The 26,785-nt window shown below is 34.3% G+C and overlaps 2 protein-coding genes across 6 annotated transcripts in view; one reads left to right on the top strand and one right to left on the bottom strand.

Annotated features, from left to right (window-relative positions):
* The window catches only part of Smc6 (structural maintenance of chromosomes 6), a 69,207-nt gene extending 68,982 nt beyond the window's left edge, over positions 1 to 225 (bottom strand). For 2 of the 3 annotated variants that reach the window (XM_047522071.1, XM_047522072.1), the window contains exon 1: positions 15 to 224. The gene's annotated coding sequence lies outside the window, so the exon portion shown is untranslated. Of the gene's footprint in view, positions 1 to 14 lie in introns of all 3 variants that reach the window. The other variant, XM_047522073.1, reaches the window with a different exon arrangement.
* Positions 226 to 580: 355 nt separating this feature from the next.
* Gen1 (GEN1 Holliday junction 5' flap endonuclease) lies at positions 581 to 26,785 on the top strand. 3 transcript variants are annotated; one of them, XM_047522076.1, is made up of 14 exons: positions 581 to 718; positions 6,143 to 6,318; positions 6,998 to 7,184; positions 10,034 to 10,210; positions 11,895 to 12,005; positions 14,214 to 14,287; positions 16,423 to 16,514; positions 17,666 to 17,816; positions 18,117 to 18,153; positions 18,240 to 18,281; positions 18,923 to 19,053; positions 20,957 to 21,018; positions 22,761 to 22,904; positions 23,390 to 26,785. In XM_047522076.1, exons 2-14 carry the CDS (start codon positions 6,158 to 6,160, stop codon positions 24,718 to 24,720), a joined length of 2,700 nt encoding a protein of 899 aa, XP_047378032.1. In that variant the 5' UTR covers positions 581 to 718; positions 6,143 to 6,157; the 3' UTR covers positions 24,721 to 26,785. The 3 variants fall into 3 exon arrangements, with proteins under 3 accessions (XP_047378032.1, XP_047378030.1, XP_047378031.1); XM_047522074.1 differs by having other exon boundaries at positions 18,240 to 18,320; XM_047522075.1 differs by having other exon boundaries at positions 592 to 718; positions 5,989 to 6,318; positions 18,240 to 18,320.

The raw sequence follows: 26,785 nt of genomic DNA, 5'->3' as shown, positions 1-26,785 counted from the left end.
CGCCCGCACCCTACCTCCAGCAAGTCGAAATCTCTCCAAGGGACCCGACCGCCAGGGCTGTCGCGGTGCGACCGGGCGCAAATGCCACCGTGAGAGAGTCGCGGCCTCGGCTGGCCGCTGTTGGGCCGCCGAGAATCGCGCGCCGGCCGCAGAAGAAGGCAGGAGCTCCGCCGCCCCGGCGCCCACCGCGGGACGGTCCGCGCCTGCGCCCGCCCACCACCCCCCGGACTTCTCCCGCGCCTGCGCGCTTCGGGCATTTCGCGCCACTCGAGCTCGAGTGGAGGGGCCGGAAGTGCCGGCGGGCGGGCAGAGGAAGCTGGTAGGCACGCCCCTCGGTGGCAGTGGCGGCGGAGGTGGTGCAGGCGGCGCGGCGGGAGATTTACCCACAGGCAAAGACAGATCGCCAGACACCCCGGGCAACAGGTCCGCGCATGCGTCCGCGGGCCGGCTCGGGGCAGGAAGAAGCCGCCCCGGGAGGCTCGGGCCGGGAGAGTGACTAGCCATTACCCGGAAGAGGCGGGCCGGCGGGGGAGGCACGGAATTCAAAAGTGCCCGCCGGACCTCTCTGCGCGGCCACCGTGCCGCTTCGCTGGCGTTACGAGGACTTTTTTTCCCTTTGAGAAAACCCGAAAGGTGGAGGCGGCAATAGTTAGGCTTCAGTCCAAACTGGTAAACGACGAAGGGCTTTTTCCACAACCCAGGTGGAAGGGCTGTCCGGGTAAGTCCCGTGGGACCCTGGAGAGCCGACCCTGTTCTTCCGCCGGCTCTTCGGAAAGGCTGGGCTGGGGGCGAGCTCCGAGGTCGCGGACTGGTCCGCGGCCCGCCCTCCTCCTCGACGGCTTCTGCGGCGCCCCTGGTATAAAGGGGAGGACGCGGCCCAGGCCTCTCGGCCGCAGTCCTGCCCCTGCTTTTTGCCGGCAGGTGGGCTCCGGGCCCGAGCCACCGAGTGCAGGGTCCCCATTGTCCCCCTCCGGCCCCCGTGGGACTCAAGGCTATGTGGGCGAGCCTGTCCTCTGCTCTTTTACTTTAGTTTGAATAGTTCTGTAGGAGTCGCTTCTGAATTGGGGTTGGGTATTTACAGTCTCGCCCCCACCCCCGCGCCACCCTAGAGTGTAAACCACGTCCATAGATATCGCACCGATGAGTTCCTTGGCTTAGCTTTCCGCTCACTTCCCAACCCGACGCTTATCCACCCTGTCAGTCATTACACAACCTTTCCCCCGAATATGCAGACCTCGTCGAGTAAGCTAGTCAAGTTCCATGATCCAGAATCTTCCGGGTGGGGAAAAAAAATGGCATTTGCCGCCACTCCACCCCCATCTGATGTCCAATCCCCGGTTTTCCAAGAACATTTTACTTGTGAAAGTAAATATATGTTGTGGCCTTTGCCAAGGAGCAATGCAAAGTTGTATAATCAACAGACTAAAATACGAGGCCAAATCGATCCTGGTTGGAAACTAATAGGAAACATTCGTGGAAGTTCCTACTTGGATGTCACTTCCTTCAAGAAACCTTGATGCCCAAGACTAGGTAGTGCCTCTATTTCCTACTGACACGAATGACTCGCTCGCCTTACCTCTTTGCCTGTACTGGTCACATTGTGATACTGCCCTTTTTTGTCTGCAGTCTCCCCCTACCAAGATGTTTAAATGCTAAATGCAGAACCTGAACTTAATGTTGTATCTATGGCTCCCAGAAGCATTCCTGGTGAATAGTGAACACCTTACATTTTATTGATAACAAGTCCGAGAGTAAGCCTTAAAGCTTTGGCCAAATTCATATAAAAGTAAAAGTGAGGGCTGGAGAGATAGCTCAGCTGGTAGAGTGCTTGCCTTGCAAGCACAAGGCCCTGAGTTTGATCCCCAGTACCGCAAAAAAAATAAATAAATAAATAAAAGAGAAAAAAATAATTTAAAAATCAGCATTAGTGAGATACGTGATAAGTCCCATACTACACAATCTTGCACTGAAACAAACTTTATACCATTTAGCAATCTTTATGAAAATAATCATCCGAATGGATTTGAGAAATTTATTCCCTGCCTTTTTGTTAAACTTTCTAATTTTTTGCATCAAGTTGGAATAAATTAGGAAACTTGCTTTAATAAAATGCGTGTTTTTACATAAATCAGACCACTGACCTCTTTTTGTCTTTAAATTTGATCCATTAGTAGAATTAGCAAGGTACTGTTTTTTTCTCACCTCATTCAGTTTTATAATTAACCAATAAAAACTTATTAGCTTTTAAGGAAGTTTTAGGGGCATAAATTGATTTATGGGTACCATATGGTTACATCAAAGGATTGTTTTTTGTTTTAACTTGAAGTGCATTTTTCAGCCCTTTATTTAAGTAGAAATACCAAGCAGTAATTTCTGAAGTAGATTTTTTTTATTCCAAACTACCAAAACTGGTTATGTGATTCAAAGGATATTAGAAATTTGGAATTAATCTAGTTGAATAACTGTCACTTTGGAGAAAGATTAAATGTATTTCCAAGGTCATGCAACTGATCAGTGGTATATCCAAGGCCAAAATCCTAGACTTTTTGTATTCCAAGTCTAGTGCTCTTTTCACTAAACAAAATAAATTGAAGTCATTAATAAGATATAAAGCTGTTTGATGAGTGTTCTGATTTTGATACCCATAAGTTACCTAAATAAAGTTATAGGTTATAAAGTTATTTTCTATGTTTTTCTAACTCTCTTGGTTCACTTACTTTTTTTTGTTTGCAGTGCTAGGGATTGAATCCAGGGCCTTGTGCTTGTGAGGCAAGCACTCTACCAACTGAGCTATATCCCAGCCCTTGGTTCACTTACTTTTGTATCACAACTGTTCCTAAGAACTATGAATATGTTAGGAGACACCTTTTTATATGTCATATGTACTGTATGGTCAGAATGACATTGATCAAGTCATTACATAATGAAAGATTTGAATAGAAACTCAAATCCCACACCAAAAATTTCACATTTTACCCTATTGAAAATTAAAAGCAAGGCAAAATTAGTCTTTGGTGGATTAACAGGTGTTGTAATTTTTTAAATTTTACTTGATGCTGAACATTTTTAAGTAACCTCATGTTGATTATGATCTACAAGAACCATCTATTCCTCTAGAGTAATTCGGTATCTTAAAAGCTGTTGCATTCTGCCCCTTTTGGGAATTTCATATGCTTTTGTGTCTTAATCATAGCTGTTTAGTATCACGTCAGAGAAATGGCTGGTACAAAGAACATAAGGAGTGGAAACTGTAGATGATAGAAATGTTGGATTAACTGCATTCTTAAACTAAGGTGTACTTTTGAATACATTTCATACCATTTTCCCTTTCAGATTTGAGATATTCTTTTAATATCCTGCTTTTATGAGTGGTCTTCAGAGATCGTGTATTTTTAAACTTCAGTTGTAGATATATTGCAGCTAATCCTAAAATATTGATTTTTTAAAATGTATGCATTTAGTACACATGTAATTTTACATTAATCCCTTTTGCATTCTATAACTGTCTAAAGACAGCCACCATAAATAAAGAAAATTAACTTGTGATACAAAGACTTACCCAAGAGGAAATTCATTGTCCATTACCAGAAAGATGGTGATTTGGGATTTTCTTCATGATCAGTCTATCTAATGTGAAAAGGATTGTGTGGGAGTAGACGATAGTGAAAGTGGAATCAGGGAGACTAGTCAGAAGACTTACAGTTGTATGGAGACAAAATTATGGTGGAATCCAGAACTATGCATCCTTGTGAACAGGTGGGCAGTTAGAGGCTAGTTAGGAGCTCTGGGGACATGTCTGATGATGTGGGAGTATATTAGAGAAGATGAAAACACTGAAGAAAAGGTCTAATTCCTGTCCAACCCCCAGTCTTTTAGATTGTTGCTTAGCATAGTTCTGATCCATAGTTTTTACTTGAAAGTAATGAATACTGTTAAATACTGTAATAATTCAAGAAGACCTAGTAGAAATGCATTAATGATGAATATCTAAGGGAAAAAAGGATTTATTGGATTGTGACATATAAAGAACATAGCTCCTGTAAAAATGTCCCCTTGATTCCTATCATTTAGAGAAGAAAGTGAAAAACTGGCATATTCCATAATAGGAACTCTTTGCTTATGAAAGAGAGGGGTTTTAAAGATTTTTAAATCCCATTTCTGTAGATACATGGGGACTGTGGGTTAAGGTACCAGAGTGGTTTAAAAGGTTTTGAGATGGACTAAAGAATATGGTAAACAGTAAGACTGATTGTGAAATACATTTTTCTAGAAAATGTCACATAACTAAGGAAAAATGGAGAAGAGAACACTTTTTAGCACAGATAGTAGCTCAAGTTTTACTTTCTGGAAACCAGATAATTCTGTCAGTAGTTTTATGAGCAGTGCTACAGTGAGTATTGCTGTATATAATTGTGTATACATCTAAGAGTATATCTTAAAGTAGGTACCTAGAAGAGGTATGGCTAAATCAGAAGATAATTTGCATTCATACTTTGACTACTAGAGTCAAGGTCACATTTAAAAGAAATGGGATCAGTTATGATAACATTGCTCTAGAGAGGAATTACTATTTCCTTCAGAACCAGTATATTCCAGTATCCAGTGTGAGTCATAAATGAAAACAAAATTATCCCCTCAGACTTTCTTAGTTTTATGTATTCTGATGGTTAATACTTTAAAAGTATTATTTACTTCATCGTAATGACTTTATGCACCCACTCTTTCCAGAATTAACCAGAAATTTCACATTAACTCAGACTCTGTCACAGTGGAGTATCTATGACCAGTGGAGTTTTTTGATGTAGGCAATATTAGCATTAGATCATTATTAACTACTGAATGTTTCTTTGTATTTAACTCTGCATATTTTTCTTTGTAAACTAACATGTCTGTGTATTTTTGTGCACTCTTCATAAAAATGAGTGCACAGACTAATATTCAGTGGTAGCCTGGCCACATCATAAAGATTCAGAAAAACAGGCTGAGTTACACAGCAACACTTGCAATATTTATTTTCTTTGCATCCATGTGCAATTTGAGAAACTCTGCTTTTAAAATAAATTCTGTTAAAGATAATTCAGTGATTTTTAGTCACAAAAAATCCACATTTAGGTGATAACCTTTAGACTTAATGTATTTTTGCCTCCTGCCTTGTTTTTTTGGAGTGAAGATAATCTGAGTTGTATATGTAGATAGAGTCAGACTTAATCTTTATTGCAAGTACTATATAATATCTACATCAGATAATAACAAAGAAAAAAAAAACAGTTGTAGATGTTTAAAAAGGAAAGTTTAGCCTATAAAAAACAGCAAAGCACAGAACAACATCCAAGGTTAAGACAATTTTGTTCTTAAAATGTCCCTTACTATACATAGAAAATTGTTTAGCATTATTTTCTTTGGATGGTAAAACTATATATAAATGATTTAAACCTTTTTTTAAAACTTCAAATTTTCATTTTTCTGCAATGAACATGTGTGACCATGCAGTTTAAAAAGCCATTGTCCATTAGCTGGGCATGGTGGCACATGCCTATAATCCCAGCAACTTGGGAGACTGAGGCAGGAGGATTGCAAGTTTGAGGCCAACCTCCTCAACTTAGAACCTGTCCAAAATAAAAAGAACTGGGGATGTAGTGTTGCTCAGTGGTAGAGCTAAATCAATCCCCAGTACTGCAAAAAAACAAAAAAAGTGCAGTTTTTAAAAAGTAACTCCATAATCTTCCAACCCTCCATCTTTCCTTGTTTGTTCTCCCCCCACTTTCCACCAAAATTTTCTTTCATTAACCCCCTTGGTTTTTTTTTTTCCTTTAGTCATTTCCTGTTTCAATGCTTGCTCGCTTCTTTTCTTTTTGTTTTTCCTCATGATGGAGCACTAGTCCCCATCCTCTTTTTACAGCATCTCTATATTTTCTACCCATCTCTGCATTTGTAAGCTTCTGTTATTAGCTAGAACAAAGCCAGTTAAAACTATTTTTAATGTTTCAGGTGTTTCAATTCACTTCAAAAGGCTGACTGGTGAAAGAAATGAAGATAATCATCTACGCATTTTCCTGAACTAGCTCAAAATATATTGTTTGAATTTCTGTTCTGAATGTCTGTTTCCTCTAACAATTATTTTGTGAAATATTTCAAATAACAGTAGATAATCAACAGAATGGGAGTGAATAACTTGTGGCAAATTTTGGAGCCTGTTAAGCAACACATCCACTTGCAGAATCTTAGTGGGAAAACCATTGCGGTTGACTTGAGTCTCTGGGTGTGTGAGGCACAGACAGTCAAAAAAATGATTGGAACTGTCACGAAGCCACACCTCAGGTACAGTAAAAGTTCTTAAAATGTGAATGTGTGCTTGTGTAAAGTGTCTTCTTGGTATCTTGGTTTTATTTAAACTTTATTTCTTGTTGTTTTATATTTCGAGACTTTAAAATACATTTAGCATGTCTAAACATGCCATTTTTATACTAATGACTCACAAATTTTTACCTCTTACTCTTCAAGCTTCAGATTCACATTCCTACTTATTCTAACCTATACTGCAGGATGTTACAGTTGCTAAAAGCCAGCATTTAGGGAGCCATTATCTCCATCTTACCTCACACATCCAGTGCATGAGTAAATCTTGACAGTTCTATTTCTAAAACATGTTTTGTGTTCACAAACTGCTCAATGTCCATAGATACCACCTCAGTTCATGCCACTTCTCTCATCTGTACAGCTGAAATAACACCTTCACTAGTTTCCCTTCCTCTGCTCTGCTCACAGTCTCCTCCTCCAAACCATTTTTCACATAGCAACGGGAATAGTAGTGAATCTCCCTCACATAAAAACATTCAGTTGTTTTCTACTCCATGTTAACTAAATCTTAGTAATTAAAATGTTATTGCATGTAACATTTTTGGTACTAGTTTTAATATTCTTGTCTTTGTGTCATACCATTTGACTTATATACTGTCAATATATTATGGTTAATATATTACTAATTTATATATTTCAGGAACTTATTTTTTCGTATCTCATGTTTAACACAAATGGATGTAAAACTGGTGTTTGTTATGGAAGGGGAGCCGCCAAAGCTGAAAGCTGATGTCATGAGCAAGAGGAATCAGATTCGGTATGGGCCTTCTGGAAAAGAATGGTCTCAGAAAACGGGGAGATCACATTTTAAGTCAGTCTTAAGAGAGGTGAGCATTCAGATTCAACTTAATAATTCTGATTTGAATTGAAGAGTACATTTTACTCAAAATTTATAAACTTTAATACTCATTAACTATACTGTGAAGAGAAGACAAGTTTGTATAGAAAAATGGGTGTATATTTTAGAGTGAAACTGATCTGAGCTGAAGTCCTGGCACTGGCATTTAGAAATTTTGAGAAATTACAGAAAAATATATCTAAAATACAGATACATGGTAGGACCTTGAGTATCTTTTATAACATTTTCAGCACTTAAAGAATTCCAAAACATATGAGATCTCATTAATTCATACAACTTTCATTCAAAAATTCATGGTAGTTCATATATAGATAGTTCATATATTTGGCTTCCCTTAGGGCTTGTAATTTTATAAAATAATTATTATTATAATGTATTATTTATACACTACTTATAATTTTAAAGATATAGCTTATATTTTTATAAAAAAGACTGGGTATGTAACTCATTGGTAAAGCATCCCTGGATTTAAACCCCAGTATCAAAAAAGAAAAGAAAGAAAGAAAGCTTGCGCTAAAAATATATTTTTATATTCTAAAATATAATAATACGAAGATATAGTCTTTGTCTCTTTTCGAATAATTTTAAATTACAATTTATAATTTCGTATAATTTTAAAGATTCATAATAGTGTATAAATAATTTTTATCATGGGCTTTTCAGTTATCAAACACATTTCCCTGTTGCCATATTCTATTCAAAATCACAATTCATAGTGGTTGTACAACATGTATAAAGCTGTGAATTATTTGCCTCATGTACCATTGTTTGCTTTTTAGTTGTTCTCCATTATACATGAAATTATGATGAGCATTTTTTGTGTATGTAAGCTGTCTCTTGTGATTTGAGATTTTAGATAAAATTACCCAAAAAGGAACAAAGTTTTAGAGTAATTTTGTAGCTCTTGCCAGGTTTTTCTACCAGTACAAATGTGAGATAAATCATTTTGGTGCACTATCAAGAATGGTGGAGATTGGCAGATTTGTCTTTGTACTCTGCAAAAGCAAAGATTTCATTTAATATGTATTGGACTTTTAATGGTTAGGTTAAGAAGGTCATCTATTTTGAGTCTATCTTTAAATAAGGTCATCATGTCCTTTATCTACTTATTTCTTGAGGTTTTAATTTTTTGTGTGTGCAAGTTCTTTGTATATTAAGCATATAAACTGTATGTTTGCTTTGGTTTCATTTCCCTGTTTTCCTTTTCAATTTTGGTTAAAAATTTATTTTAAAAGACACTGCATAAACTAAGTCACCTGTCTCTTGTTGAAATTTTGAGTATATTCTTAGGTAATTTTTTAAAATAGTTTTCAGTTAGTGAGTATTCCATCTTAATGACTGTTAGTAATTGGAAAGATCTCTATTGGATTCTAAATATCATGGTGCTCTAAGGCATTTTGTGTCAGTTCAGTTTTGCTGGTCTATTCATTTTCCTATTTCTGTACTCTCAGTTAGTAGGCCCCATATCCTTCTAAATACACTGCCAACATTTAGGTATGAGTATGAGAAGCACAAATTACTCAGTCTCCTACACCAGCTCCGCTACACGATGCAAGAATAGGGTAGGAAAAAATTGTAGCCAGCCTCATCACTTCTGTGCTGGTTTTTTGAAAAGAGTTGTTTGTAGTGACAAATGGTGCAAGACCGGAAATGACTTTGCTTATGAAAAGACACTTCTTATCAGGGGTTAAGGTAGAAACAGCACCTGTAATAAAACCATCTCCCTAAAATCGACTATCCAGAACCCTGAGAAGTAATTTTTTTTTCAACATAGTATTTTGTCTTTTTGAATCTTATCTACCTCGGGTAATATCTGGCAGAAGTTTTTGTTATATATGGTAACATTCAAGTGATCAGTCATTCTAAGCCAAAGGTGTTTATTCTGTCAGTCTCTAAAAGTACAAGTCAAATCCTCTTTTTTTCCAGCATTCTCAGTATTCCCCAATACAGAGAGAACAATATAGGACAGAAAAGATGAACTAGGCCATGTGCATAACTGTAAGCTACTCAGCTGGGTATCTTAACCATTAATCCATAGAAAACTCACAATGAATTATTGCATGCATAGACATTTGATTTCCTAGGAGGACACCAACAACTGACTCCATATGGTTTCTCTACAATATGAGAGTTTCATATTGTGGAGGCAGGATAAGTAAAAGAAAAAACTTTTTTAAGTCTTCAAGCTAAAGTTGTGTACTAGGATCTTCTTCCAAAAAGCTCATATGGGTTTGACCATCATGTGAGATAAGTATTGTAGTTTTGTAGTTTATGTATGTGAATCTTCATGTAGTCAGTTTTTATTGAAAAATATTTTCAGAATCTGAAGGTAATAGCATTGAACAAAAAAAATGACAAATACAGATTACTTTGTAATTGACATTAAAAAAATCTTAATTTTTGGTAACAAAAAATCTTAATACAAAAGTAACTTATCACCAGTCTTAAACACTTATCAGCTGTTGGTCTATGCCATCTATGTCTCGATCTACTGCCCTATTTCCACATTATTTTGAATCAAATGCCACCCATGATATTGTGTAATTCTCAGTATTTCAGTGCTGTTTTCTAAAAGATAGCCTTTAAAACATGAAAAAAAAAGATTAAGCACAATATGACTTTTATTATCAGACCCCAAAGTTCAGTGTTCCTTAAGGCCATGAGGTATCAATGTTCAAATTTCCAAGCATTTCTTAAATATAGTTTTTTAAATACCTAATGACTACTCTTAATACTTGTAATGTAGTAAATTAAACACTGAAGAAACTAGCAGTAGAAATGTTTTTTTTTATTTCTTGCACCCCCTTTTTGCTTCAGTGCCTAGATATGCTGGAATGCCTAGGAATCCCCTGGGTTCAGGCCACCGGAGAAGCAGAAGCCATGTGTGCTCACCTTAATGCCAGTGGTCAGGTGGATGGCTGCCTCACCAATGACGGTGATGCTTTCCTCTATGGGGCCCAGACTGTCTACAGGAATTTCACTATGAGTACAAAGGTATTTGTTTTCTTTCTTTAGTGTTTGTTTATAAGTTAGTTACTTTTTTTTAAAGGGCTGATAAAATGAAATAATACATGTAAAATGCTTATTGTAATGCCTGGCAAATAGCTTTACTAAATAAAATGTTTACTATTGTTAAAAATATCCTTGCTATACAGTTCAAAGAGCTAGAAAAGGTTTTGAAAAATCTTGCCATAAATGATAATAATAATGATAATATTTGAGGAAGTAGGTATGAGTAATTCAATTTAAAAATTACACATTATTTACATGTACTGAAATAATTCTTAGTATCCCATGCATATATACAATTTTGCTTTTTATCAATTTAAAGATAAATTTTCAAAAAAATTTTTAAAATTACCACCACATAACTCATTTTCTTAAAAACTTGGATTTCTGTACTAAAGACTAGACTTTCACATAATTTAATTTTTTTTTTTTTTGTAGATGGACACAGTACATTTATTTTATTTATTTATTTTTATGTGGTGCAGAGGGAGGATCAAACCCAGCGCCTCACACATGCCATTCAAGTGTTCTACCACTGAGCCACAACCCCAGCCCCCATAATTTAATTCTTAATTAATTTCAAGAAAATAACACAGAATTGAATATGAAATATGTCGCCTTGACCCACATTTCCAGTTTTAGTATTTTATCCTCAAAATGACCTCCAAATATGCAGAGAGAGTGTAGGCAAGATGTCCATTGTAGCATTATTAATAAGTACAAAAATTTAGCCAACAATCCAGATGTTCATTTATAGAGGACTGCTTTAATACTGTTAATTCCTCAACAGGGAACACTGCCAGTAGTCAGTTTGGTTGCAACAATTCAGAATTAGGCAAGGAAACCTATAAAGACCAAGCAAGTTAAACCTCCTGTCATACAATCCTATTTTCCCTCCCAAAATGCTAATAGTATTGCCTCAGAGTCCATATCAAATGCTACACAATCATTTAAAAGGTATGTATTGTTGACATAAAAGATACCCAGGAAGATTGTTGGGAGAAAATGTTGTAAAATGGTATTTTATGGAATTCTACTTTTACATAAAAATGTAGTTAATAATAAACATTAGCTATACATGTGTCAAAATAGTTTTTTGGAAGAATGTGCACCAAGGTATTAATAATGATTAAGGCAATACAGTTATAGGGAGTGTTTATTTTCTATAATATATATTATATGCTATCTTTTTATAAACCAAAAAGCAATAAAGAAGAAAATATAATCCACTATGGTTTATTTTTTAAACTGTTTTTGAAACTATCACTTTATTTCTATCAAAGTGTCAGAGTCTATGAAGATTCTGGTGATGAGAATGATTTTCCTACTTAAACTTTGGAATAATTAAACATTTAAAGGTAACTACCAGGTGCAATGGCACATGCCTATAATTCCTGCAACTTAGGAGGCTGAGGCAGGAGGATTACCAGTTCAAAACCAACCTCAGCAACTTAGTGCAATGAGGCTTTAAGCAACTTAGTGAGACACTTTCTCAAAATAAAAAGTGCTGGGATATGGTTCAGTGGTTAAGCATCCCTGGGTTCAATCCCTGGTACCAAAAAAAAAAAGAAAGAAAGAAGGACGATAACTGACAAATTGGTTTTTGTAATGTTGCTTAGTTCATAAACATTTACCTTTTGAAGATCATACTGCACTATTCTTTCTTTAGGACCCTCATGTTGACTGTTATACAATGTCATCTATCAAGAGTAAACTAGGTTTGGATAGAGATGCTCTGGTTGGACTAGCAATACTTCTTGGCTGTGACTATCTTCCAAAGGCAAGCTGAAATCATGTTTACTTACTTTCATGTGTGTCTTTTTGGTACCTTACTTGCTATATTAATATGAATATAGTTATTAAGAATCTACCTTGAAATATAATTTTAGGCATAATTAGTCATTCACCATAACTAAAACAATCAGCATTTCAAATGGTATGAAAGAGCTGACACGTGACACTGAGCCTTATAAACCAGAATATAATAGAATAATAAATGGTATTACAGTTTGAATCTCAGTTAAACCATTACTCTAGATGGAGAGGTTTACATTCAAGTTTGACCACCCTAATAATGTAAAGAAACATAGTAATTGCTCTTTTCTTATTTCATACCAATGCTAGTTTCTGTCATTGTTTTGTCCATTTTTTTAGTTCTTGGTATCCATTGTACCTTTCCAGTTGTACATATGCTTATTGTTATTAATGTTGCTAAGCAACATGCTTCTTGAGATAAGCCATTCATATTTCCATGCCACTCAGCATTGCACTGGGTTTTGTTCACTGAAACATTTTATTTATATCTTAGGTTGTACAAAATGGTACTCTGTAACAAGTAAGTAAAGTAGGGTGAGTGATAAATTAAGAATTATAAGACTAACCCATTTTTTAAATTTGTTCTAATTACTTATACATGACAGTAGAATGCATTTGATACATCATACATAAATGGAGTATAATTTCTTATTCATCTGGTTGTACATGATGTAGAGTTACACAGGTCATACTTGCACATAGGGTAATAATGTTCAATTTGAAAATGAACCATTTTCTTAAATACTGTGCACAAAAATAAAAATGACAGGCCCTGTAGGTACTATATATTCATATCATTGTATCCCTACAAATCATCTCTATCCTGACATTATCTATCCCTCATATTACCTCTATTCCTAAGAGAAGTACAAAGAAGAGTGACTTTTGGGTTTTTTGTTTGTTTTACTTGCACCTAAGAGAAAGGAAAAAAATAACAGGAGAGTAAAATAATTAACTGATTTCTAACTTATGTCTTCAGTGGCTACATATAGGAATCAATAATTTTTTTTTTTAAACTGGTAAAGAAAAGCAGAAGGAGAGAACTTTAAATACAACAAACCATTATTTTATTGTAATTCTCCTTCTGAAATAAAAGACACTTATTTCCTTGTAAGTAATGATATAATTAAAATCTAAGAATAGCCCAATGTTGAATTCAACAAATTTTGAACTTACAACTTGAACTCACAGAAACCAACTTTAGCTATAGTGGTGTTACAATATGCAGCGAGCCTTAACTGGTTTGATTTTCTGTATCCTTTGTAACTAAAGATTATTTCTCTTTATGGTATTCTTAAAGATTTTTAAGACAGTATACTACCATGACTTAATATAAGAATGATGATATTCAAAATATCTGACAACTGGTATGTCAAAGTCATAGGCTATAGAGATGGAACTGACTTTGTTCCTCTGCTATAGCGCAGACTAGCTTTTTAGTAGCTGGATCTTGAGTGTAGGCGAGTTGGCATCATTCAAGCTTGCAGGGTCAGGCAGACATTCAGGCTGCTTGGTTACTGGCCATTTACTAACCAGTTGGTAAGTATTTTAAAACCAGTACTCTTAGTGAATAATGGACAAACAGCAGCCTTATTTATAGCAATATATTCTTAAACTTTGACAGGAACCAAGAAATAAGAGACTCACCTGAAATTGTGATGTGGATATGTTTATGTGTATAATTTTTGTGCATTGGATTCTTCACATTTTAACTTTGTTTTTAATACTAAGAGTAAACTTGGACCTCTTCTTTTTTGATGTTTCCAGGTCTTTAAATATTAAATGTTCATATAATTAAATAACCGATTTTCCTGATAACAAAGTTAGGACAAAATAAAATTACCAAAATAATTAACTTAGTAAGTGAAAGCCCTCTAAAATTATGTCCCTTTCTCCCCTAAAATAAAGCACTGTCAGTGGTTTGGCATATAACTTCTAATTTTCTTTTGTTTACATAGTCTAATAATATAATTGCTAACAAATCTACATCATACATTATTGTGTAGTTAGGTTTCATACTTAATAATGTATCTTACATATTTTTCTATCCTCACCCAGAGTTCCCTCTTTGTTTCTTTCAGCTGCATAGTCTTCCATTGAATGAGCTTACTACACTTTATTTAAGCATTTCCTAGTTACTAACATTTGAAATTTTTATTCCCCCTTCTGAAAGGGAGTCCCTGGAGTTGGAAAAGAGCAAGCATTGAAACTTATACAGATTTTGAAAGGGCAAAGTTTGCTTGAGAGGTAACTAAAAATAACTTTTTCTCACACCATTGGACTTTCATTCTTGTTGAACTTAATAGTTTTACAAAAAGGACTATGCCTTCCAAAAGAGGGTCTTTGTATTTTTTAATTGTTCTGTTTTCATTTAAAATAATTTATTTTTACTTACTCTAAAGCTTTTCCAGAGGGAAAATGAGAACATATATTCTGAGCTCACAGTATTTTTAAAAATGGTAGCTCACTAAACACTATTAGTACCTTTTGAAATGCTTTTATTTGTAACCACAGGCATTTTGCTACAGACTGTTTACCACTAATACTTGATATTGTATTTACTTCCTATACATGAAATATTTGTGGCATGTTGTAAATATTTAATAATAATCAAAATTTTTGCTTGACTGACTTTTGTTCTCCAGGTACATATTTAGTGATACATAATTATAATTAAATTGAGCTCTGCAATTTGAGGATTCAAGACAATTGAGATTCAGATTATAATGTAGTTTAACATCTGTGCTACTTAAAATCCTGTGAATTGTATTTACATGACAGAAGCAGTCATTAATAAAAATTAGCCTTAATGACAATAAGGTATAGAATCAATGAGAAAGAAAAAACTGGGACACGGAGAATTCAACAGAGTTTTGGCCCCAGTAGTTTGGGATGGATGATGAGTGCTTGAAAAGAAATGCTAAGTGGTAGAACTGAAGAAGAAATGACTATGAAAGACACTTCACATCCCTGTATTCTCTCCTATAAAGCTTCTTTTTTAATTATAAATCTACTGATAGATCTAGGACTTCAGCTAACCCATTATTGACATCAGTGATTATGGTGCCAAAGCAGGAAGGAAAAGGATTCTTTTGGCATTGGTATGAGTGAAGGATTCATTTGGGAATTGCGAAGAATGGTAAAAAAGAAGGAAAAGCAAGCAAATATGTTAGTGGCTAACACCAGGACATTTCCTAAAACAGTTTCAGCAAATACATACTTTATGCAGTTTCATAAGTGTTTGTCTTAACACTTAAAAATACTGAAATTATATTTCTTTTTATAATTATCTATCATCCTAATTTTCATAAATTTAAACTGGTTTTCCCTAGATACTTTTGATTTTTATAGCTCCTTATCATTTATCCAGAAGCAATTGGTGCTAATTTTTAGCAGGCTTGTACTTGGTCTTTGTGATAAATCAGTCAGAAAATCTAACAGCTAAAACACAATTCTACGTACCATATATTACCCAAAGAACTAAAGAGGTCGTTTAACTTTTTATTAAAACTTTAACTTCTGTAAGTAGAGGAACACAATTCAGGGTACTTAATGCTTTGTGCTTACTACCTAGCTTTGATGGTTTTATGTTAACATGGAATGTTAGACAAAAGTGAAATTAACTTTTATTTATTAGAAATTTCCATATAATATACATTTTTTTCATTAAACGAGTACTGTTTTTGTTTGCATAGCAGATTAAGAAATGATCATTTGAAATAATGCAGATTTCTTAAAGTTTTTCCCCAGAAGCTTAATTTTTTATTTAGTTTATACATTACTGTTTGTTCTTATGTCTGATGTAGAAAAATGTTCATGTACCCAATTCTGTTTGTTTTAAAATCTGGCACTTAGAGAAGAGATCAAAGATACATAAACCATTCTCCCCATGTATTGCTGACTAACAATCTTCCTCTGAAGAAACACTGAACAAATATGTAATATTTGATTATAATACCCACGTGTATCTATACCCTTTGGCAATTCTGCTTTTTTTGTGGGGCTGGAATTGAACGTAGAGGCACTTAACCATTAAGCCACATCCCCAGGCCTTTTTTACATTTTATTTAGAGACACGGTCTCCCTGAGTTGCTTAGGGCCTTGCTAAGTTGCTGAGGCTGGCTTTGAACTCTCTATCCTCCTGCCTCAGCCTCAGCAGCCGCTGGGATTACAGGTATGTGCCACAGTGCCCAGTCAGCAATTCTGCTGTTCCTAAGGCCACATTTAAAACTTGTGACTGAGGGTTTTTACACATAAAGCTATCAAATTTGTCTTCCACCAAAGAGAACATAGTTTGGCAGGTGTAAGGGAATAGAATAAATTGACGTTTGAGAACATAGCATTTTTGTGACCTTTTTTTCCAAAACCAATTTGTATTGCAGGTTTAATCAGTGGAATGAAAAATCATGCTACTCTGCTGTACAACCGTCAGTAGCTAAAAAACTGACTCACTGTTCTGTGTGCTCCCATCCAGGTAAGCAGACAGAGGGAGTAGCCCCATAGTATGGGAGTCTGATATCCACACTTTCATTCCTGTTCTCATTGTACTTTTTCATACCTTTATTAATGACACTTTGAAGGCTTTTTCCCACTAGATTGGAAATGGCTTGGAGTCAATTTGTTATACACAGATATGGGCTCTCAGTAAATATTTGTTGAATGAAATGATGTGAATAGATGATAACTGTACAATGAGTATGATTTCAAACTGATAGCTAATTACTTAGATATTAAAATTGTCATGCTTTCAATATATAAATCCATTTTAAGAACAACATATATTTGGGGAAAATGGAACTGAAATCATTTTATTTTGTGGTGGTTATTTATTTATTTAAATGATTATTCATTGTCCCACAGTGTGCTTTTAATATGTGTAAGAATAAGGACTTCAAAGTAATTTCTAATGTGTATTTACTCTTACTGAAAATAACTTGGATCTTCATTAGTCTTGGTTAAAAGAAAGAAAAGAAAAAGGTATCACTGAGCATGGCCTGTGTCAAAAAGGCCTTTCACTCCCAAAAGAGATTAAAAGATCATATTAACTTATCTCAATATAAGTTTTCACTGATTTTGTTCATTTACAAGTGAAATCACGGAAACATAAATGCTTTTACAATATGCCAATAATGTGCCATTCTGTGGTTTCTTGATACCTTATAATTGACAACTTTAACTCATATCAAGTAATATATGTTCTTCCGTACTCTGAAAACACTGTAGAAGTTAAGCACACTTTTCCTTTTTGAGGAAAATCGAGCCCCACACCTATGCTGTAGTCATAATCTATTTATGTTCCAAGCCTAGTTTAAAAATAATTATGTGTAACTGAGAGCCAGACACTGACAGAGGTAATTAACTGGAATATGCTTTTAATATGCTAATCAAAGAAACCCTCCCATTAGTTATTCTATTAGATAAATCATCATTTTGGTAATAATTGCATTATGCTTTTCTAGCATATAGCTACTACATAAAGTTTTCACTCTATTCAACCTTAATTTATTAAAACCTTTCTCTATGCTAGGTAGTATCAATTTTTGAAAATTTAGATAATGAAAAAAAAAGGTAATAGAAAGTAATTCAGAAGCACTGAAAATTATTTTTTTTTGTGTCTCCATAAAGGCTCATCTAAAGATCATGAACATAATGGATGCAAATTATGTAAAAGTGATAGATACTGTGAACCGCACGATTATGAATACTGCTGTCCTTGTGAATGGCACCAGACAGAACATGATAGGCAATTAAATGGAGTAGAGAACAATATTAAGAGGTATGTTTTTTAAAAGACATTTTTTTTTCCTATCATGATCTGTATATATGCCTGTGGTTAAACTATTTGCATATAACCTTCTCCCATATCTAGATTAGTCATACATTTCACATATACTTTTCATGATTCTGCTCTAAAATTCAGCCATCTCAGGAGATAGTCACTTGGTATTCCGCTGCAAACTTGGTGACTATTTAAGAACTTCATGTGATATTTTTAAAAGAGAGTTTGGACAAGTTCATTTCAGATTCTGTCTAAAGTTGTCTTGATTATAATAACATATATTAAATTTATTTTCAGGAAAGCTTGCAGTTGTGAGGGATTTCCATTCCATGAGGTAATCAATAATTCAATTGTATTTTATTTCACAAACTTTTAAAAAAGTTTTATGGTCCCAATTCCTATTTTCTTTTCCCCGGCTAGGTTATTCAAGAATTCCTTTTGAACAAGGATAAATTGATGAAGGTAATCAGGTACCAACGACCTGATTTGTTATTGTTCCAGGTACCCTAAAATGAATTATTACTTCATGGTACAAAGTTAGATACTGGAAAGAGAAGAAGGAATGTTCACTGTGATTTGTCCAAGAGGTTTAAAAATTAAAACAGATAGCTGTTGACTGTTCATTTTTTAGCACTTATTTCTATCCTTTACTCCTTCACCACACAGTGGCCATACTTTCCAGACCATAAGAGAGACCACAGTAATGCTATTTTTTTTAGAAAATGTCTTAAGTTTCCATATAAGACATTTTATCAAGAACTATATTGGTGGGGGGAGGTACTCCTCCAAAGAATGTCAGGATCACATACATGATTGTGGAAGGCAATGAGTTACAAAAGTTTTTGAGATTTGAAATCTGTGACCTAGATATAAATTCAGTCTTTCATTCACTGTGTGACCCAGATGTGCATTATCGTCAAAACAAAAATAACATTACTTGTCTCACAAAGTTACTGTGAGGATTAAATGAGATTATTTTTAATCCTCAGGTGACTTCTCATTAATTTTAATTTTAATTCTAATGGAAAAATGGTAATACCTAAGAGTACTATTTGTTTCTAAGAACCTTTTAAAGTCTCATCTTATTTTTATTATATTTACAGAGATTTACCTTTGAAAAAATGGACTGGCCCAGTCCCTATGCATGTGAGAAATTGTTGGTACTTTTGACCCTCTATGACATGAGAGAAAGAAAACTTGGTAGAAGGAACTCAAATCAATTACAGCCAATACGGTAATGTAGCTTAAGAATTATATCATGAAAACTCCATGTTCCCATTAGAATATGTGACGATCTGAAATATTCATAGTATCTCTCAAAGTGAAGTATATAACTCTTTTGGTTTTCCAAAGGTGGAGGAAAGACCTCCTGGGACATTAAATCATATTCAGGGCTTTTAGTTAAGATAGCATAGTCAATTCATGTTGTGACATACTCTCCTACTTCAAAAAAAGTAACAATAGGTTATAAAAAGAAAGAAATATAAAAAGAGATAGCCAGGCTTAACAAGTTAACAATTTTAGCGGACTAGGGAAGAAACAGAAGTATAGAGGGAATTGGGAGGGGGAGGGCTGAAACTGATTTTTCAGAGCTATAAATCTAGGTGCAGCAACATCATCCAAGAGGGAAGCCCCTGTTGGGGAAAAGAAAAGGAGGGTCCAAAAATGCAAGATCTGATGGGGTCAGGTTTGTTTCTTAAAACCCATTAACGAGGCTAGAATTGTTGCTGGAAAATACTCATCAAGAAATGAAGAAGAGGAAGTGAGAACAGAGATAAAATACGAAAGAATTGAAGAAAAATAGTAGATAAAGAAATATAATGGTTTAAAAAAAATCAACAATTGCATCATGAATTCACTCCAAATCAGTTTTATAAAATAGTTAACTCTGATGGTTTTTAATTTTTTTTTTTTTAATTTGCCTTTCTGGATACTAGGAAGACTCAAGGAAATGAAGTATATGTCCATTAGAAGGAGAAGATGAAATTACAAAAGCAAATAGAAATGATTTTAAATAAATGAATATTAAAAAGTGAACTATTATGAATCTTAAAAATTAGAAAAAAAATCTTAAGAAAAATCATTTAAACATGGGACTCTAGACTTGATCACAGAGGATTAGGGAATTGGAAGACTACTAATCAAGTCACAGAAGACAACTTAAGACTAATAAATACTTAAGAGTAGTTTTAACTTGAGAATAATTTGAGAGTTTCTACCTATTTTCTAGAACCAACTAGAAGGATAAGTGGACTATAGTTTTTGAAAAGATAACATTTGAAAGTTTTCTAAAATTTAAAACAGACATATTCTGAGATCAAATTACACTTCCAAGTGCAATAAATAAATCCAGCATATCTAGACATTGAACATAAAACAAATGTCTTAAAAAGTGCTAAACTAGTCAGGAAAGAATCATTAACAAATATTGAAGACATTGATGAAAGGTTACTGGAGAAAAAGTATAGTTTCAACTATCATTCAACAGATTAATTACAAAGGAAATATGGTACCTTCAGAAGTGGACATCAACTTAATTAAATTAGTAATGACCAATAATAGGCCAGTAGATGGACAATATATCTATTCTACTGTAGTAAACTAAGAAAGACTCCACATCATCTATATGTATGTGTGTGTATGTGAGAGAGAGAGAGTGTGTGTGTGTGTGTCTGTATTTATTTACTTTTGATTTTTTTGGCCAAGCTAGAAATTGAATGCAGGACCTTATGCATTCTAGGCTAGTGCTGAACCACTGAGCTATATCTCCAGTCCTGTGTATTGTTTTTGCCAAAACAAGTTTCATCTCAATCTGATGAGGAAAATATAGTCTAATGAATCCAAAGTGAGGAACAATACACAGAACTGCCATTCTGGATTTTAAAGGGAACGTCATTATGGAAAAGAGGAACACTGCCTAATAATGGAAGGAACGATCTACTGAGAAAAATCTAACAATAAAATTATTCTTGTGCACCTAGCATAAAATTATTCTTTTAACTAATCAAAGGAATAACTAGACAGTAATTTCTTACTTTACTTAGAATAAAAATCAACGGAAATTGAATTATTCAATCTGTAAATTGAAAATTTCTATGACTTAAAATTAGACTTCATTAAATGAATTTATTTTTCAGAATTGTTAAACCCCGAATCAGAAATGGAGTTCATTGTTTTGAAGTAGAATGGGAAAAGCCTGGTAGGTATTCATTATAAGAAAAATGTTTTAACTTATATGTGTAGTAAATTGTGTGTGTGTGTGTGTGTGTGTGTGTGTGTCTGTGTCTGTGTCTAACATATGATGCATATAAGCAAGTACCACAGATTAATTTTTTAGTTTATTTGTGTAAACTAGTTTACTTGTATTTTAAGTAGACTGTTTTAGAACTGGGGATCAAACCCAGGGCTTTGCAAATGCAAGGCAAATGCTTTGCCACTGAGCTACATCCCAGCCCTTAAATAGACTTTGATTAATAGTATGATAAACTTCAAGTGATTTTTTAATGTTTTAAGTTGGTATTTATTTTGTAATGATTAAGAAAATATCAAAGTATTCTTTAAAAAATTCTACAGAAGGTCTAGTCATTGGATTTCATATATGGCTGTTTCTAAAGCAGTTGAAATTGCTGGATAATCGCAGGGTACTCTTCCTTTCTTTATTCTGTTTAATTTTCATGAGAATTTATAATTGTCACATTTCTCTTATTTTTGCCACACAGAGAAAGTTTGAGTTCTGAATTATCTTCCTAACCAGAGACAAGTAAAGCACACATAATTTAAAATGGAAAATGATCCCAAGTTTTTATCTTTTTTTGAAATTAGATTGTGTGATTATATTTAGATGAATTAAAGAGTAGATTTGTTCAATGGAAGTTTAAACTGTAGTACACTTTGAATAAAATTGTGTAAAGAATGAGGTAACCATTCTAAGCAATAGTAAGAATATTGAAAGCTAAAAAATTTGGAAATTGTATAGGAATAGTTCTACCAACTAGTGTATTTTCAGGAAAGAAAATATTAGCCTAGTTTAGCAGTACATCTCCCTTGTCTGGAGCCGAGGAACAGGTACTGACTTTTCCTTGTCCTTGTGGGAGCTGTTCCTTAAGGGAAGAAGTGAACTAACCAAGAAACACCTTCAGATCACTTGTTTCCTTTGCTTCTGCTGTAAACTTAGAGATATTTTCATTATAATTTGACTTTGCATGCAGTTTTGCCCACATATAGAATACATGGGAATCTAGTCTACTATTTTTATATGGTATTATAAATTTGCATATATGCATTCTCATTTATCATCTTCTTGTGAATCCAGTAGTACTGGGAATATCCTCAAGAGATTTGTGACAGGACCTGGGTTATATGTCTGTGGTAGAAAACTAGCCTAGCATGTGTTAGGCCCTGGGTTCCATTCCTAGTACTACAAAAGAGAAAGATAACTGTGACATAATATTTTTGATGACCTTTTCTATTCTGTTCTTTTCAGAAGGCATCACTTTTTTTAAAAGCTGATGTTAAAATCATAGGAAACTGTTTAGTCCATTCCTTATCCAGAATTTTAACACTTACTAGGAGAAATTTAAACCAACCAACTTTATCCAAAGAAAGTTTTCTTCTTTTTTTTTCCCCTGATGGTTCTGGGGATTAAATCTGGGACTGTGTATATGCCAGGCAAGCACTCTACCACTGAATTATATCCTAGCCCAAAAATTTTTATTCTTTAAACTGCTGCTACCATCTCTGAAGCAAAAGATTTTCAAGTTCTAATTTCAAATGAATTTCCTTCCAGCTCTCTCCAGACAAAAGAAAATAAATTCTATACTATTGGAATAGAGATCTTGTAAAGCAAGATTTGTGATAAATTATCAATTTGTGGTATGGTAGTTAAGTATGATTTTTCAAATCCATAAGTAAGTCTGCTTTATTGCATTTTTAATCTTTTAGAACATTATGCTTTAGAAGAACAACAACATGGAGAATTGCTTCTACTTACAATTGAAGAAGAATCATTGTTTGAAGCAGCCTATCCTGAGATTGTTGCTGTCTACCAAAAACAAAAATTAGAAATTAAAGGGAAGAAACAAAAAAGTAAGTACTGGTTTGGATAATTGTATATAACATACACCCATGTTATGTAAAATTCACCTGTTCTATTTGAATCTGTCTTGTCTAAATTTTGTTGGAAATTCTATAAAATCAAAAGAAATAGTCATACTCTTCCTCTTTGTCTTCATATACTTTCTTTTAAAGCTGAAAAACTAGAAGTATACCATTCTTTTCTGTGTCTACTAACTTAACCAAGTATTAATTGGTTAACTGATTTTAGAACATTAACTGTGTAACATTTGGGGTTATAAATACATATTTTTTAATTATTTCTTAAAATTCAATGAGGAAAACAACTCAATTATAACATTATTTCCAGAAGAAACTTTATAGTATTTCCAGAAATGAATTGAGAAAAAAAGAAAAGGCAAAAATAGCTCACATGGATTTCTGATCTGAACTCTATATTTTTACTCAAGTTAAGGAAAAGAAAATACTTGTTCACTGTATTTTTTTTTTCTTTTCAGATATGAAAATTAAGCCTAAAGAAAACACTTCACCAGAATCAGATGATGTAATGAGTTTTCAGTCACTTAAGACTTTAAAACCCTCATGTAAAATCTTTCCTAAGCAGAATGCCAAGGTAAATTTGGAAATTTCTCCTGATCCTCCATTACCACAGGAATCTATTTCTGCCTCATCCAGTGACTTGCTTTTACCTCAAAATGCTTCCTGTTTGAATACACAACAGCAAATGTCTTCTCCAAGACCTTCAGCTATAAAACAAATTAAAGATGTCAGTAGGTCTCTAATTTCAGAATCTAATCAACCCAGTGCTTCATCTTGTAATATATCTGTGATTACTGATCTACACCTGAGTGCCATTGACTGGGAAGGTACTTCTTTTAGTAATTCTCCAGCTATTAAATTGAACACTCTCTCTCCTGTTTTACCACAATCAGAACTTGAATCACACCTATCGGCCATCCCCAATGACTTTGGAAATATCCCACAACAGTTGTCATGTGAGTCAGAATGGTGTACCACAAACATCAATAAAGTATTGGACAAGAATCTTCAAAAGATTAGTCCTGAAGAGCATTTGCTTTCTGGCATTAATGATTTATATCTTCAGGATATACCTTTAAAGAAACGAATACAAATGAAATCATCATATCCTCAGGGTAATGTACAACCAGATATTCATCTGAAAACTTTGTGCCTTCCAAGTATAAAAGAATCTCATATTGATAACAGTAGTTCTGACTGTCTGTTGCATCTTTCAAAAGATCTTTCCGAAATTCATTTACAAAATGAATCCAGAAACTCTAATGTTCTAACAGGAGACCAACTTTTTCAAGAAAACTGTGAAGTGAGTACTTCTGTACCTTATCCTGTCAATAATCCAGTTGTGAAGACCACCAGTATTCGAGTTGAACCACCATATCCTGCAATCGATCATAGTAGAAAAGTTGATAGGCAAACCACTCAAAAAATTGTCATGAAGAATAGCGCTTGCCTTGACAAACATTCCTCTGATGTAGAAAGTGCCCCAGTATTTGGGAAAGCTAAGTGCACAACTCAAAAAATGAGTTGCAGTTCTCAGAAGCATAACCCAACCCACTTCAAAGAACACAGCCACAGCAAATTGTGTAACCCTAAGATGTGTATTGAAGAAACTGAACTGTGTGTCAATTCTTATAAAACAGCTGGAAATGAAGAAAAGTGTTTCCTAGATACAGCAGAAAGTTCTCAGAGTTTTCTGCAGAGTCATAAGAAAGACAGGGACCCTGGTACTTATTTGGATAGTCCTCTTCCTTTAAGCCAGAGATTAAAAGTAAGGTTCCAGAATACTTGAAATATAAAATATTTAAGTATAGGCCATCGCCATGGCACATACTTGTAATCCCAGTGACTTGCAAGACTGAGACAGGAGGATCACAAGTTCAAAGCCAGCCTCAGCAAAAGCAAGGCTCTAATCAACTCAGAGACCCTGTCTCTAAATAAAATACAAAATAGCAATGGGGATGTGGCTCAGTGGTCGAGTGCCCCTGAGTTCAATTCCCGGTATATAGTTTATTATTCTACTACTGTCAATATAAACTAGGCAGAGGGAGCATGACTGGTTAGTGATTGGTAGAAAAATTTAATTTTTATTTGTTGTGAAAAGTTTCTGCCATTTTAATTAAAAGATGGATTCTAAAATTTGGGTTTTAAAAAATGACTTTCTGTGATGAAAACTTCAGATATATATTTTTAGGACACATTTTTATTGTTTTTTTAAGTATCCATATTGTTCTTTATTTATAATTTTAAATAGTGCATTATTTGACAGAGTGAATGCTTTATTCATTACTCATTTTTACTATTTCTTCCACAAGCCACTGAAGCATTTATTTATATTGTAGCTTGTTCCCAGGAGAGTAACTATTTGTAATTGTCTTGCAGCATTATGTACTGTACCTTTCCTCATAGTTATATTTTCCAAAGTTCCACTTTTGGTAATCATTTTTCCTTTGTAAGGGGCAAAGGAGAGAGGTTGGTCAATATATGTAGTAAAAATCATGGTTGTAATGGTTGAATGTTTAAACTAAGGTAAGTTACTCCTTATCCCTGGAAGTTCATGGTATATCAAATGGAAAAAGATTTTGAAAATCCATTATGTAACCAGAAGAGGATTATAAACTACCTCATTAAGAATGCAAAACAGCTAATTAATAACGCAGTGGTACTGTAGGAACCAGTTTCCTTGCTTTCAATTCTTTGAGTTTTCTGCATTTTCTCTTCTACAGCACTTTTTTCTTTCCCTTACTTTTGTTTTAAAAATTATGCATTATCGACTTGAATACATCCAGATACTAAGGCTTTCATAAATTTGTCTAGTACTGAAAAATTCTAGAGAGCCTCCAGAGTGGGAAAGAGTAAAACTGCTTCTATTTGCAAATGACAGAATCTTATACATTGAAAAATCCTAAGGAATCCATTAAAAATCTATTAAAACTGATAAACTCAAGGTTGAAGGATATAAGATCAGCATACAAAAATCAATTGTATTTCTATATACTCACAGAGAGTACAGATAGAAATGAGATTTCATTAAATGAAAATTAAGAAAACAGTTCCATTTACAGTAGCATCAAAAAGAAGAAAACACCTTGGATTAAATTTAACAAAAGAAGTGGAAAACTTATATTCTAAAAGTACCAAGTATTGTAAAAGAAATTAATAAATGGAGAGACATCTCATGTTCATGAATCAGAAGACTTAAAATGGCAATTCTATTCAAACTGATCAGATTCAGTACAACCCATCAGTTCTGGGTTGCTTTTTATTCCTTTCCTCCTCTCCCCTCTTCCCAGCAACTGATTGTAGCATCATACAGAAATTCTAGAGATACCGAACAACTAATTTTGAGAAAAAGAGAAAATTGAATGATGAAAAAAGTATTATACTGGCATAAAGTTAGACATATAGGTCAATGTAGATCAATGGGATAGAATCAGGAGTTCAGAAATATGCCCTCACATTTATAATCAGTTGGAGTTCACCCAGTGCCAAGACATTGCAACGGGGAAACAATAGTCTTTCAGTAGATGTTGCTGAAACTATATTATTTATTTATATGATATTTATATGAAAATGTAGTTTAATCCCTACTTCACATTACATTTTTTAAAAAAGCAAAGTGGATCAAAGACTTAAATATAGGAACTAGAACTATTAAACTCTTAGAAGGAACTAGGTTTAAATCTTCAGGGCTTTGGTTTAGGCGAGGGTTTCTTAGATATGACATCAAAAGCACAGGCAAGAAAGATAAATTAGACTTCTTCAAAACTGGTATTACAAAGGACACCATTAAGAGAATGAAGAGAGCTGTCATGGTGGTACATGCCTATAATTCTACCACTTAGTAGGGTGAGGCA

Source organism: Sciurus carolinensis, chromosome 13 (assembly GCF_902686445.1).
Source record: "Sciurus carolinensis chromosome 13, mSciCar1.2, whole genome shotgun sequence".
NCBI classification, from domain to species: domain Eukaryota; kingdom Metazoa; phylum Chordata; class Mammalia; order Rodentia; family Sciuridae; genus Sciurus; species Sciurus carolinensis.
The sequence above is the reverse complement of the archived record's forward strand: the minus strand, read 5'-3'. Positions and strand labels throughout refer to the sequence as shown.

Bases quoted from the DNA above. Each gene is read 5' to 3' on its own strand.
- Gen1 (XM_047522074.1), top strand. From the start codon at position 6,158: ATGGGAGTGAATAACTTGTGGCAAATTTTGGAGCCTGTTAAGCAACAC. The intron at 10,211-11,894 runs GTATTTGTTTTC...TTCTTTCTTTAG, and splicing joins ATTTCACTATGAGTACAAAG to GACCCTCATGTTGACTGTTA. The intron at 12,006-14,213 runs GCAAGCTGAAAT...CCCTTCTGAAAG, and splicing joins GCTGTGACTATCTTCCAAAG to GGAGTCCCTGGAGTTGGAAA.